General features: G+C 44.6%; 1 protein-coding gene and 1 non-coding gene across 2 annotated transcripts; both read left to right on the forward strand.

Annotated features, from left to right (window-relative positions):
- Positions 1 to 4,045: 4,045 nt before the first annotated feature.
- Positions 4,046 to 4,432, forward strand: LOC137312624 (histone H2A-like). The gene has a single exon (XM_067979147.1). It carries the CDS (start codon positions 4,046 to 4,048, stop codon positions 4,430 to 4,432), a length of 387 nt encoding a protein of 128 aa, XP_067835248.1.
- Positions 4,433 to 10,696: 6,264 nt separating this feature from the next.
- On the forward strand, positions 10,697 to 10,768 carry trnaa-ugc (transfer RNA alanine (anticodon UGC)). Its single transcript has one exon. It is a non-coding gene; the product is annotated as a tRNA-Ala (tRNA).
- Positions 10,769 to 13,685: the final 2,917 nt, after the last annotated feature.

A 13,685-nucleotide genomic window follows, 5' to 3' on the forward strand; every position in this document is an offset into this window, starting at 1 on the left:
GCCGATTTTGGATCCAACTTGCCACTTTCCCTTGAATCCCATGGGCTTTTACTTTTCTAACCAATCTGCGATGTGGGACCTTGTAAATAGCATTGCTAAATTCCATGTAAACTCCATCCAGCGCGCTAACCTCATCGACCCTCCTTGTTACCTCCTCAAAAGAAAGATCAGTCACGTTAGTGAGACACGACCTTCCCTTAATAAATCCATGCTAACTCTCCCCGATTAATCCGTGCCTTTCTAAATGACGATTAACACTGCCTCTCAGAACTTTTTTCAGTAATTTGCCCACCACCGACATCAGACTGACGTGCCTGTAATTACTTGGTCCAACCCTTTCTCCCTTCTTAAAGAATGGAACAACGTTAGCAGTCCTCCAGTCATCCGGCACCACGTCTGTAGCTAGAGAGGATTGGAATATGATGGTCAGAGTCTCCACTATTTCGTCCCTTGTTTCCCTTAACAGCCGAGGATACATTTCAACCTGACCTGCGGTTTATCTACTTGCAAAGATGCTAACCCCCTTAATATTTAATCTCTCACTATGTTTATCCCATCCAATGATTCGCACTCCTCCTCCTAAACTACAATGTCTGCATCGCCTCCTTCTTTTGTGGAGACAGACGCAAAGTATTCATTAAGATCCATGTCCACATCTCCCGCCTCCAAACACAGGTCGCCTTTTTGTTCTAATAGGCCATACTCTTTCCTTTGTTATCTTCTTGCTCTTTACATATTTGGAAAACATCGTTGGATTTTCCTTGATTTTACTTGCCAATATTTTTTTCAGCTTGGCTTCTAAATGCTCAGCAATAGAACATATTCGCCTGGACATTGTATTATCACTGAGAGGAATGCTGCTCAATTTCTCAGCAGATTTGTCGTCAAAGATTGTTCACATTATATTCAGAGATGCTGGAAGAATAAGTTTTTCGGCAACTGTATGGGCCATTTTTTTTCTTTTGCCACACGGTATGAGACCAAATATGACGTCAGTTGTGTCTTATCATTCAGAGCAGTTGACCGATTAAGAACTTGTGCTGATAACTTTAATCCCCGTTGCTTCCTTTGAAAATATTCAAGCGGGTGATCAACGAGTTCCCCATGTTTTGTTTCTAACTGTCTTTTTGATTTTGACGAGTTTTAAACTCTTGTTTACAAACACCTCCCTAAAATTAACACACTGCGGCTTTGGATCTTGGTTTGCGTTTGCACAATTGATCAAAACACATTTCAAAAAAGCCTCACTATACTGCATCGTCCTTGATCTGATGGATGTTTCGTAGCAGAAGAACTTCTTTCTCTTATTAGAAAACGATCCATTTTTGGGAATTAAAGTTTGATGATTAAGCGGCCCACCGACTCCTTTCCCCTTGATATTGAGCCTAGACCAGCACCACACACTGTGGCTTTGGTGGCGAGGAAGAGCGAGTCCTGGTTGATGCTCGGAAACACTAAACAAAACAGGAATACTTCTCAACTGGAACAAGGCCATCGATCCACAGAATGAAATGACCGCCTGTCATCTGCCCAACAGAAATTACCTGTCAAATGATTGCCTGACATCTGCCCAACGGAAATTACCTGTCAAATGACTGCCTCTCATCTGCCCAACGGAAATTACATGTGAAATGATTGCCTGTCATCTGCCCAACAGAAATTACATGTGAAATGACTGCCTGCCATCTGCACAACGGAAAGCACCTAATAATGACGTGAATGTAAACTTCAGTCCAACATTCAACCAATCAATGTCACGCAATCACAAGTTCTGAGTACAAATCTCCCTGTGACATATCGTGTCTTTATGAAATAAAAGTTTGCCCTTTTCTTATTTGATGTCCAGTTATGCTTCATTTGATTTTCCTGGGTTTGTATTGTGGCATTACCCATTTAATGGCAGTGAGCTGATATTGCCATCGGGCTCAGCATTCTCTCGCGAACAAGTACATCCCCTGTAAGCTCCGCTGTTAACGTGATAGCTGAAGAATTTCGTTTTCATGTTCCTTTACATTTATTCTTTTCTTTTTCGGTTCAAACGAGGGTGTACAAAGTTAAACACAAAGCAATTTGGCAACGCACAGGTTTCCCGAGTAAACGCAAGAGCACGCAGAAGGAATCCCAATGGATCAAACCCCTTCTCATTCACGCCCACTGGAAAAAATCCGAAAAGACCAAACCCTTTCCTATTCCATTGCATGGAATCCCAAAGAGAAAAAAAAAACCCTTCTCATTCCAAGCTATGATAGAGAGTGCGGTGCCCAGAACTGAACACAGTACACTAAATGAGGTCCAACCAGAGCTCTGTATAACTGTGAAATAACTTCCACTCTTTCTTATTCCAGTTCCCTTGAGATAAAGAACAAAATTTAATCTCCATTTTAATTTTTATATGATTTAGTGATTTCTGTTCTTGGACCCCTAAATCTCTCTCCTCACCCACAGTTCCGAGATCCTTGCTGTTTAGAAAATACTCTGATCTATCTTTTTAAGGTCCAAAGTGGATGACCGTTCACTTCCCCACGTTAAACCCCATCTGCCATAGTTTTGCCCACTCAATTAATCTATCAATGTCCCTTTTCAAATTTCAGCTCCCATCTATAATGTTTACAGTCCCACCGAACAGTGTCGTCAGCACACACTCTACATAAGAACATAAGAAATAGGAGCAGGAGTAGGCCATACGGCCACTCGAGCACTCCCTGCCACTCAATCAGATCATGCCTGATCTTCGACCTCAACTTCACATTCCCGCCCGATCCCCATATCACTTGATTCCCCAGAGAGTCCAAAAATCTATCGACCTTAGCCATGAATATACTCAACGACTGAGCATCCACAGCCCTCTGGGGCCGAGAATTCCAAAGATTCGCAACCCTTTGATTGAAGACATTTTTCCTCATGTCGTTCCTAAATGGCCGACCCCTTATCTTGATGCGATGCCCTCTAGTTCTTGACTCTCCAGCCAGGGGAATCAACCTCTCAGCATCTACCCTGTCAAGGCGTTCACGAATTTTATACGTTTCAATGCAATCACCTCTTATTCTTCTAAACTCCAGTGAATATAGGCCAATTTTACACCGTATCTCCTCATAGTAGAATTGCAGCAAGACCTCCTCATTCTTATATTCCAACACACTTGCAATAAAGACTAACATATCATTTGCCTTCCTCACTCTCATGACACCCTTGATAGCTCATTATTTCCAGTATGTTTTTCCTCTATTCCTTCTATCTGGAAAATAAATGAACGTTGAAAACATTTTACTATAATTATACTAGTTTATGTTTTGGAAACAATATCCAGCTGAACTGCAAGGAATCCGATTGCAAACTAAGTTTTTCTCAATGCAATAAATTAATCAGAACACTAAATTGCGATAGCGGGGAAGCGAAGCTGGCTCAACTGCTTGGACGGCAGCTATGCTCACCACAATACCACCATCACTGGCAAGCAGTCACACCAAAATAGTTCCCAAACATCAGACCCTGAACAGACACTGCAGGCTGTTGGATTTTGTTCTTTATTTGAACTGGGTTCTGACAGAACCTTTCTCGCTCTGTTGCAGTTCCCGTTTCCAGCCAGTAGATGTCGCCAACTCCCAATCAATGGAAATTACACAACAGTCAGTAATTATTCACCTTTTATCGGACTGAAGAGACAGTCGATACCTGAAACACTTGACCAGCTGCAAATACGTTTTGCCGCAGTTCACATCAGGCATTGAGTAAAGATAAATAATTGCATTAAATGATTACGGAGACCTGACTACCAGCTGGGCACTAATGGCAGCTTAATATTCAAGTCGACAAGACCTTTAGAAAGGACAGAGAAGTAGGGAAAGGAGGGAGAGAAGCAATATTACTAAAGGACAATATTGCAGCAGTTGAAAGAAATTATATCAGTGAAGGTGAGCGGGCAGTGTAAACACTCTGAGAGAGACCCATCACAACTGCCCCCACTGTACTCCTGCAGAAGGTATAGGAAGGGCGAGTGCGGGTGGATTTCTTCATTCTTTGTGAAACTGCTTGTGAGATTGTGGAAATGTCTGGAAGGAGAAAAACCGGCGGTAATGCTCGAGCCAAAGCCAAGTCTCGCTCATCCCGGGCCGAACTGCAGTTCCCTGTCAGCAGTTTTCACAGGCTCCTGCGAAAGGGGAACTCTGCTGAACGTGTGGGTGCCGGAGCCCCGGTCTATCTGACGGCTGTGCTCGAGTATCTGACGGCTGAAATCCTCGAGCTGGCCGACAACCCGGCCCGCGACAACAAGAAGACCCGCATCATCCTCAGACACCTGCAGCTGGCCATCCGCAACGACGAGGAGCTCAATAAGCTGCTGGGAGGGGTGACCATCGCTCCGGGCGGGATGCTGTCTAATATCCAGGCCGTGCTGCTCCCGAAGAAAAGCCCTGGGAGCATCAAGAACAAGTGAAGCGGCCCAGATTTAATCTAATAACAGGACAAGGACAGGACCAAACTTAATAAATCATTTGGAGAAGGAACAGAAAGATAGACAAGGTTCATTTAGTAGATGTGATATATTTAGATTTTCCGAAGGCCCTCGATAATGTACCGCATTCTAGACTCATGGGTAAGTTCAGAGTACATGGAGTCTGGGGACAGGTGGCAGAATGGATAGCAAGTTGGCTCCAAAACAGAAAACCGAGAATAGAGGTTAAGGACAGCTACTCAGGCTGGCAAAATGTGGAAAGTGTTGTTCCATAGGGATCGGTGCTGGGACCACTGATTTTCACAATTTACAATAATGATTTGGATTCTGGAATCGGAAGTAAAATTTCAAAATTTGCCGATGACATCAAATTGGGGGATGTAGTTAATACAAAGGAAGAATGTGTCAAAATGCAAGAGGACATTAATAAACTTGCAGAATGAAGAATAAAGAGATCACACACTGATTGGATAATAAGAGTCTACACGGCATAGAAGAGAAAATGGATCTCGTGGTACAGATATACAAATTACAAAAAGTAGCGACGCTGGTGAATAAGATCATAAAAAGGCAAATCAAACGTTAGGATTCATTTCGAGAGGGGTAGAATTGAAAAGCAAAGAAGTTATGTTAAACTTGTATGGAATCTTGGTTAAACCACATTTGGAATACTGCGAACAGTTCTGGTCTCCATATTATAGACATAGGTTCATTGGAGAAGATGCAAACAAGATTCACAAAGATGATACCAGAAACCAGAGGATTTTCTTATCAGGAAAGGCCGAACAGACTGGGTCTCGTTTCACTAGAAAAGAGAAGACTGAGGGTTAACCTGATAGAGGTCTTTAAGATAATGATTGGGTTTGTTAGGACAGACGCAGAGAAAATGTTTTCACTTGTGGGGAGTTCAAAACTTCAGGTAATAAATATAAAATAGTCGCTAATAAATCAAATAGGGAATTCAGGAGAAACTGCTTTACCCAGAGAGTGGTTAGAATGTGAAACTCGCAACTACAAGGAGTAGCTGAGGCAAATAACATAGGGGCATTTAAGGGGAAGATAGATCAGCACAAGAGGGAGAAAGGAATCGAAGGATATGCCGATAGGGTTATGTGAAGTAAGGAAGGAGGAGGTTCGTGAGCAGCATAAACGCTGGTATGGACCAGTTGGGCCGAATGGCCTGTTTCTCTGCTGCAGTTTCAATGTAACTCGATGTAAAGGCTTTTTTCAGAGCCACGCATTGAATCTGTGAAAGGGCTGGTTACTGACTGAAGGAAGACGTTGATATCATGCTACCAGTGTTGCGTTGAGCTGTTTTTGTCTCATTGTAGACGAGATGGGGTATTAATGGGACTGGAGTCGGGGCACCGACCACATTCCGGTACTTTAAACGGTGACCTTTGGACCCAGTCCACACATCACCAGATTTCTTGTATTTATTCAAACTATTTGCCATGCTGGGCTCGTAAAGCATCACCAGAACGGATCGACTAACCTTTCTACATCTGTGGGATTCAACGCTTTGCTCCGTTTCTGTTCGATTTTGTTGGATGATTTAAATAACGCATTAAACAAACTGGGGAATCATTTAAATTTAACTTTGTTAATAAAAACAATTAATAGTGAATTGCCTGGTGCCCAGGAGATTAGAAATATTACTCGCTTTTCGTCCTGTTAACAAGTAAACCGTGTTTACAGTCCACCTTCCCGCTTTGGTTCCAAATGGGGGATTAAACAGAGAAAGCGGGAGAGGAGGAGTCAGAGTGAGCGACAAAGCAGAGAGCGGCCTCTGATCTTCCAGCTCCACCTCTAGCTTTCTCCACCCGCCAATTTCCAATCGTTTATCGACAATTGAAACAAAACACAGCGGCCGGCACAAACCCTTACAGACTCGGGCTTCATATTCAAGGATTCCCAGAAATCCGGAGCTTTTAAATAAGCCCCGTTACAATTAACAGTCAGTGATATTCCTGCATAAATACAGTCCCTTCGATAACAAGTCAACCCGCCTCCTTCCATTTCAGTCCCAGGCCCGATTCTGTCTCCCCACACATCCCCTCCCAGACGAGTTCAGCAGTTTACAAACACTTCATTCCAGCTGATTTGGAGAATCTCACGTGTTGGGGTTTCAGTTGCGACGCGGATTTTCTCCGCCAGTTTTACCGTCTCACAGAGACTCTCGCCCTGAATCTGTGAAAAGAAAATGACCGTGAACTGGGAATGGGGCCGAACACATCCCCAGTTACAGTGAGGCCCGGACACTCCGTTCTCTCTGTTTTATATCAGGCAATCTCCCAGCTTCATGTTCAGCACTCGAGAAAGAGCGAGACACACACTGTCAGTCTTACACTTCCTATCAGTGTGTTTATGTCACGCTCAATAGCAGTATCCCACCTTCATATGCAGCACCAGAGAGTTAGAGAGAAAGGGAAACAGATACGGTGACAGGGCGAGCGGAGATGCACAGTGCCACAGTATCAGTTGCAGACTGACCTGTGAAGTTCCGCTTCATCCAGAAAATCCCGTTGGAGAGACAGAAGATGCAATCTCATCTCTCACTGTTATACCAGAGACGGACACATTATTAATCCCAAACTCAGGGACAGTGCAGAGAGCGACAAAAACAATGTGGGCCGAATTCAACCCCCTCTTGCCTGTTGTACTATATTCGGTATTGCAGATCACGGCCGTTCGATCTTACTCGCAGTGACTGAGAGTTTCAATCTGATTATATTAATCTGGGACTGTAGCTGTCAGATATTAATGCAAATACACGGACATCGACATTCCACCCATATTTCTCCAGGATTGGTTTGAGAAATCCTGCCTCAAGTTTCGGAGTCACAAGAATGAACAGAACCAATTGGCTCATTTCAAAATGTCACACTGTATCTATCAATCCCCCACAGTCAACATCCTGGGGGTCACCATTGACCAGAAACTTTACTGGACCAGCCACATATATACTGTGGCTACAAGAGCAGGTAAGAGGCTGGGTATTTTGCTGCGAGTGACTCACCTCCTGACTCCCCAAAGACTTCCCACCATCTACAAGGCACAATTCAGGAGTGTGATGGAATACTCTCCACTTGACTGGATGAGTGCAGCTCCAACAACACTCAAGGAGCTTGATAAAAACGAGGACAAAGCAGCCCGCTTGATTGGCATCCCATTCATCACCGTAAACATTCACTCCCTTCACCACCGGTGTACCATCCACAGATTGCACTGCAGCAACTCGCCAAGGCTTCTTCGACAGCACCTCCCAAACCCGCGACCTCTACCACCTAGAAGGACAAGGGCAGCAGGCGCATAGGAACAACACCACCTGCACGTTCCCCTCCAAGTCACACACCATCCCGACTTGGAAATATCTCGCCGTTCCTTCATCGTAGCTGGGTCAAAATCCTGGAACTCCCTTCCGAACTGCACTGTGGGAGAACCTTCACCACACGGACTGCAGCGGTTCAAGAAGGCGGCTCACCACCGCCTTTTCAAGGGCAATTAGGGATGGGCAATAAATACTGGCCTCGCCAGCGACGCTCACATCCCACGAACGAATCAAATAAAATCCTGATTTCCTTCCATCAACGTGGGGAAATATCCACTCAAATTAGAACCTTCAAAACTTTCCGAAGTTCACATTCAGCAATATAAAAGTTGTCGCTTATTGAATATTGAAGCAAAATTAATGTTATACTCGAAAAAAATAAATTTCAGCTGCCTGAGGAAGGGGTTAACCTAACTGCAGTGCAAAGAAGGCGGACACGGATATCGGCAGACTCACGATGCTTGCGTCACGCAGCTTTCATATCAACTTAAAAAATGTTGCGGAATGAAAATGAACCAAACTCAACTAAAACTCTTCCCCCCAAACTCTTTGTGCTGTGAAGCAATAATAACTTGCACAAAAATCTTAAGACAATTAAACGCTGGAAAATAAATTTCAGTTTCTTTTCGAATTCCAATTTCCAAAACACGAGCCGTGAAAGCACAGAATTTGTTTTTTTTAACAAACTTTTGTTGCTTTAGGAATTGAAAATCTGTTAAAACATTCCTTGAACCCGTATCAGAACTGCTGATGGTCTGAGCGGACCGAAGACGCCTATATCTCGACATGCCCATGGTCCACATATTCTCAACACATTCTCAACATATTCTCAACACATTCTCTACATATTCTCTGTACATTCTCAACACATTCTCAACACTTTCTTTACATATTCTCTGCACATTCTCAACATATTCTCAACAAATTCTCTATATATTCTCTGCATATTATCAATACATTCTGAACATATTCTCAACACATTCTCAACACATTCTCGATATATTCTATCCATATTCTCAACACATTCTCTCCATATGATCAAAACATTCTCAACATATCATCTACGTATTCTCAACACATTCACAATTTCGCCTATTATCTTCTGCAAAATGTTTAAACCCTGCAATTTAAGCAGCTTCCAGCATCATCTCGCTCAGTCTGACTTTTTGGGGAAGTTTTAACTCGGCCATTTCATGATCCTCAGCGACTATCCTCCGATTTCGAGCGATCTGATGTTTATAAGCGGGTGCTGTTTATGCATTAAGATGCCTAATGTAAACGTGAGTGGTTTCTATGGTTTATATGTTGAAAACTCCGAATCCAAATGTAAGCTTTATGTGTTAAAAATGCCTAATCTTATACCAAGGAGTCTCTTGCCCATTTCCCAGCCGTTTCCCACGGAAAGGTGAATCTTCTGGGGCTTCACAGGCATTAGATTGTCCCGGAGCAGGACTTAATCTCACGGTCCCCTCAACAACTCAGCTCATAGCAGCAGCCGTCTGACGGAATGTGTGACGGTCCAATGTCGAGCGAACATTCGCAGCTCTTGTTCCTGTTTGACGCTGTGTCATTCATACAACTCACTTTATGATTCAGAGGCTGGAATTCAGCGGACAGGCCTTTAGACTAAACAGAGGTAAGAGTAGGCTGGATGTTCGTCAGATCTTATTTTCCCATAGAGTAGTGAGCCTCTGGAATGCATTGCCGGTCAGTGTGGTTGGTGTTGACTCTTTGCCTTCTCGAGGGTTCTGGACCGGTTCTTGACTGGGACAGAGATCGCATCATATAGAAGGTGAGTGGTTTTGCAGTTAATCTACACATGGTCGAAGTCATCGACTGGACTGGATTCGATCGCCTGAGGGGGTCGGGGGAATTTTCCTGAAATTCCCCTCCTTATCGCCCTTTAATTGTTTTTATGGTTTATCAACGCTCCCACGAGATTACACTTCCGATGGGTGTGTGTGTGTGTGTTGGGGGGTGGGGGTGATTTATTCGTTCCTGGGATGAGATTGTCGCTGGCAAGGCCAGGATTTATTGCCCATCCCTAATTGCCCTTGAGAAGATGGTGCAGAGCCGCCTTTTTGAACCGCTTCAGTCCGTGTGGTAAAGGTTCTCCCACATTAGATGGTGGTGTTGGTTGTAACTGTCCAGTCACGATTCTCCAGTCATGTGGGGCAGGAGTGATTAACCTGCTGGTCTTTTCCTGCCCGTCATGTCCGTCTGCAACCCCAGCTCGTCAAGGTGTTTTTAGTGAAGCGATCTTTACACACAAAACCGCACCTGGGGAAGGGCTTGCGTCCGTCTGTAGTGAAATGAGACTCAATTCTCTCTGTGCCTCACCTTGCCCTTCTCTGAAGCTCAGGGACTCGAAATATTCTTGCCGGCCTCTGCTACAATGCGCCTGCGCATTTCTAGCCCCGTCCAACCGAAAGCAAAGTGACTGAATACGGAAGCGATCGAAAAATGCTCCCTGAAATCGGAAGGTTTGTTACAGCACAGCCCAAGGAGTCTCACCCCTTCTCCGAGTCTTTCTTCTCAACGCGCCCTTTCTCATTGCTCAGAGTGCGGAGGCCTGGTTTCTTCCGTTCACCCACAGTTGCATCAGGTCCGCACACTCCATGTTTAATTGTCTGGTTGGAGCAGAAAAGGAGATGATTTTAAGCCCAGTGTACAGAGAGTCAGCACCCACAACACCAGCAGGCAATGCATTCCAGAGACTTTCTACTCTCTGGGAAATGAAGAACCGCCAAACATCCAGACTCTTCTTACCTCTGTGTGGTCCAAACGCCTGTTCCCTGCTCCTCCCCAATCAATGAAACTGGAAATAATCTGAAACTGTGCACACCCACCATGGGTTGCCTCATAAAATGAAGACACTCAGTTCTTCTTTACTTGGTTAGGGGCTTGTGTCCGCGGGGGGTGTAGCTCAGTGGAAGAGCACATGCTTTGCATGTATGAGATCCCGGGTTTAATCCCCGGCATCTCCAAACCTGTTGAATTTGGATTCAATTGTGAAAATATTTTCTGAGACTGCCATCACCTTGAAACACAAGGACAGGCAAGAGTTTATTTTCCTCGCGAAAAAATGAACGCTCCGCACAGAATATGTTTCAATGATAGCCCGCACGCAACGTGGAAATGGCTCCCATCTCAGGGTTGGACTGCGTGCCCAGTTATGGATTATTTCCAGTTTCACAGATTTGGGGGAAGCGGCGGACAGGCGTTCAGAGCACAAAGGGGTAAGAATAGACTGAATGTTAGGCGTCAATGTGTTTTAGTGAAGTTATCTTTAAACACAAAACCACACCTGGTGCAAGTCCTGCGTCCGTCGATAGTGAAATGAGACTCAATACTCTCTCTGCCTCACCTTACCCTCCTCTGAAGTTCAAGACCCCAAATGTTCTTGCCGGCCTCTGCTACAATGTACCTGACCATTTCAAGTCCCGTCCAACCGTAAGCAAACTCACTGATAATGGGAGCGTTCGAAGAATGTGGACCTGAAACAGAAATAATGGTCAGCAGAGCCCGAGAAGCGTCTCTCCCTCTCCGAGACTTTCTTCTCAACGCTCCCTTTCTCATTGCTCTGAGTGCCGAGCCCTGGATTCTTCCGTTCACCCACAGTGATATCCGGTCCGAATACTTCATGTTTTATCTTTTGGTTGTGACAGAAAAGGAGATGATTTTAAACCCAGTATACAGTCAGCACCCACCACACCAGGTGGCAATGCAATCCACAGACTCACTACTCTCTGGGAAATGAAGTACCACCGAACATCCAGACTATTATTACATCTGTGTAGTCTAAACGCCTGTTCCCTGCTCCTCCCCAATCTGTGAAACTGGAAATAATCGATCTCTGGGCAGAACCACCTTGGGTGGCCTCATAAAATGAGAACAATCAGTTCTTCTTTCCTTGGGGAGCGTGCTGTGTTATCTGTGGATGCAGCTCAGTGGTAGAGCGCATGCTCCGCACATATGAGGTCCTGGGTTGCATCACCAGAAACATGTTTTGCACCAAAATTACCGACAGAAAGAGGAAGCACGCTTTCTGAGCGCAGCGAGTTCCAACATCTGAGGCTCCACAAGCATTAAATTGTCATCGAGCAGGACTTCATCACACGACCCCCTCAGCAGCTCAGCTCATAGCGGCCGCTGAATTACCGGGATGAGTGACGGTGCAATGCCGAGCAAGCAGCCCCAGCTCTTGTTCCTGTTTGACGCTCTGTCATTCTTCCATCTCACTTTATGATTCAGAGGTTGGATTTCAGCACAGTAACTGACCATTAGCAATTTTAAAAAAAAATTTCCGCAGACTTTTTTTATGGAAAGTTCAAAATAAAGTGGAGCAGAAACCCCGTGAACTGAAGCAGAGGTTGAACATTGTGAACAGGCGGGACCGCTGGGCATCTCGATGTCCTGGAGAGATGGAGCAGAAAGCTTTCGTCCTTACTTCTAAAGTGCCCACTTGTTCATTTTTTAACCACATTTATCGACGTGGGGATGTTACTCAGTGGAAGAGCGCGTGCTTTGTATGTATGTATACCCGGTTTCAATCCCTGGCATCTCGAAACAAGTTAAATGTCTAATTTTGGATTCAACTGTGAAAATATCCTCTGAGACTCGCCTCACCTTTGAACACAAGGACAGGCAAGGTTTTCTTTCCCTTGCGAAAAACTGAACGGTCTGCACAGAATATCTCTGCTGCTGCAATCAGTAGCCAGTGGTGTTCCACAGGTGTAGGTGCTGGTTGCCAACTCTTTACAATCTATATTAACGATTTGGAGGAGGGGACCGAGTGTAATATATCAAAGTTTGCAGATTATACAAAGATGGGAGGGAAAGTAGAGAGTGAGGAGGACATAAAAATCCTGCAAGGGGATATAAACAGGCTCGGTGAGTGCGCGGAGATTTGGCAGATGCAATACAATATTGGAAAATGTGAGGTTATGCACTTTGGCAGGAAAAATAAGCGAGCAAGTTATTTTCTTAATGGCGAGAAACTGGAAAGTACTGCAGTCCAAAGGGATCTGGGGGTCCAAGTGCATGAAAATCAAAAATTAGTGTGCAGGTGCAGCAGGTGATCAAGAAGGCCAACGGAATGTTGGCTTTTATTGCTAGTGGATACAATATAAAAACAGGGAGGCATTGCTGCAGGTATATCAGATATTGGTGAGACTGCACCTGGAATACTGCTTACAGTTTTGGTGTCCATACCTAAGAAAAGACACACTTGCTATGGGGACAGTACAAAGGAGGTTCACTCGGTTAATCCCGGGGATGAGGGGGTTGATATATGAGGAGAGGTTGAGTAGATTGGGATTGTACTCATTGGAGTTCAGAAGAATGAGAGGCGATCTTATTGAAACATATAAGATTGTGAAGGGGCTTGATCGGGTGGATGCAGTAAGGATGTTCCCAAGGATGGGTGAAACTAGAACTAGGGGGCATAATCTTAGAATAAGGGGCTGCTCTTTCAAAACTGAGATGAGGAGAAACTTCTTCACTCAGAGGGTAGTAGGTCTGTGGAATTTGCTGCCCCATGAAGCTGTGGAAACTACATCATTAAATAAATTTAAAACAGAAATAGACAGTTTCCTCGAAGTAAAGGGAATTAGGGGTGACGGGGAGCAGGCAGGAAATTGGACATGAATTTAAATTTGAGGACAGGATTCGATCAGCCATGATCTTATTGAATGGCGGAGCAGGTTCGAGGCGACGATTGGCCTACTCCTGCTCCTATTTCTTATGGTCTTATTAATATAATTAAATGGTAGCGCGCCCACAACATTTAAATGGCTCCCATCTCAGGGTTGGACAGCGTGCCCAGTGATAGATTATTTCCAGTTTCTCAGACTGGGCGGAAGCAGCGGACAGGCGTTTGGAGCACACAGAGGTAAGAATAGT

This window comes from Heptranchias perlo, unplaced genomic scaffold (genome assembly GCF_035084215.1).
Source record: "Heptranchias perlo isolate sHepPer1 unplaced genomic scaffold, sHepPer1.hap1 HAP1_SCAFFOLD_43, whole genome shotgun sequence".
Taxonomy (NCBI): domain Eukaryota; kingdom Metazoa; phylum Chordata; class Chondrichthyes; order Hexanchiformes; family Hexanchidae; genus Heptranchias; species Heptranchias perlo.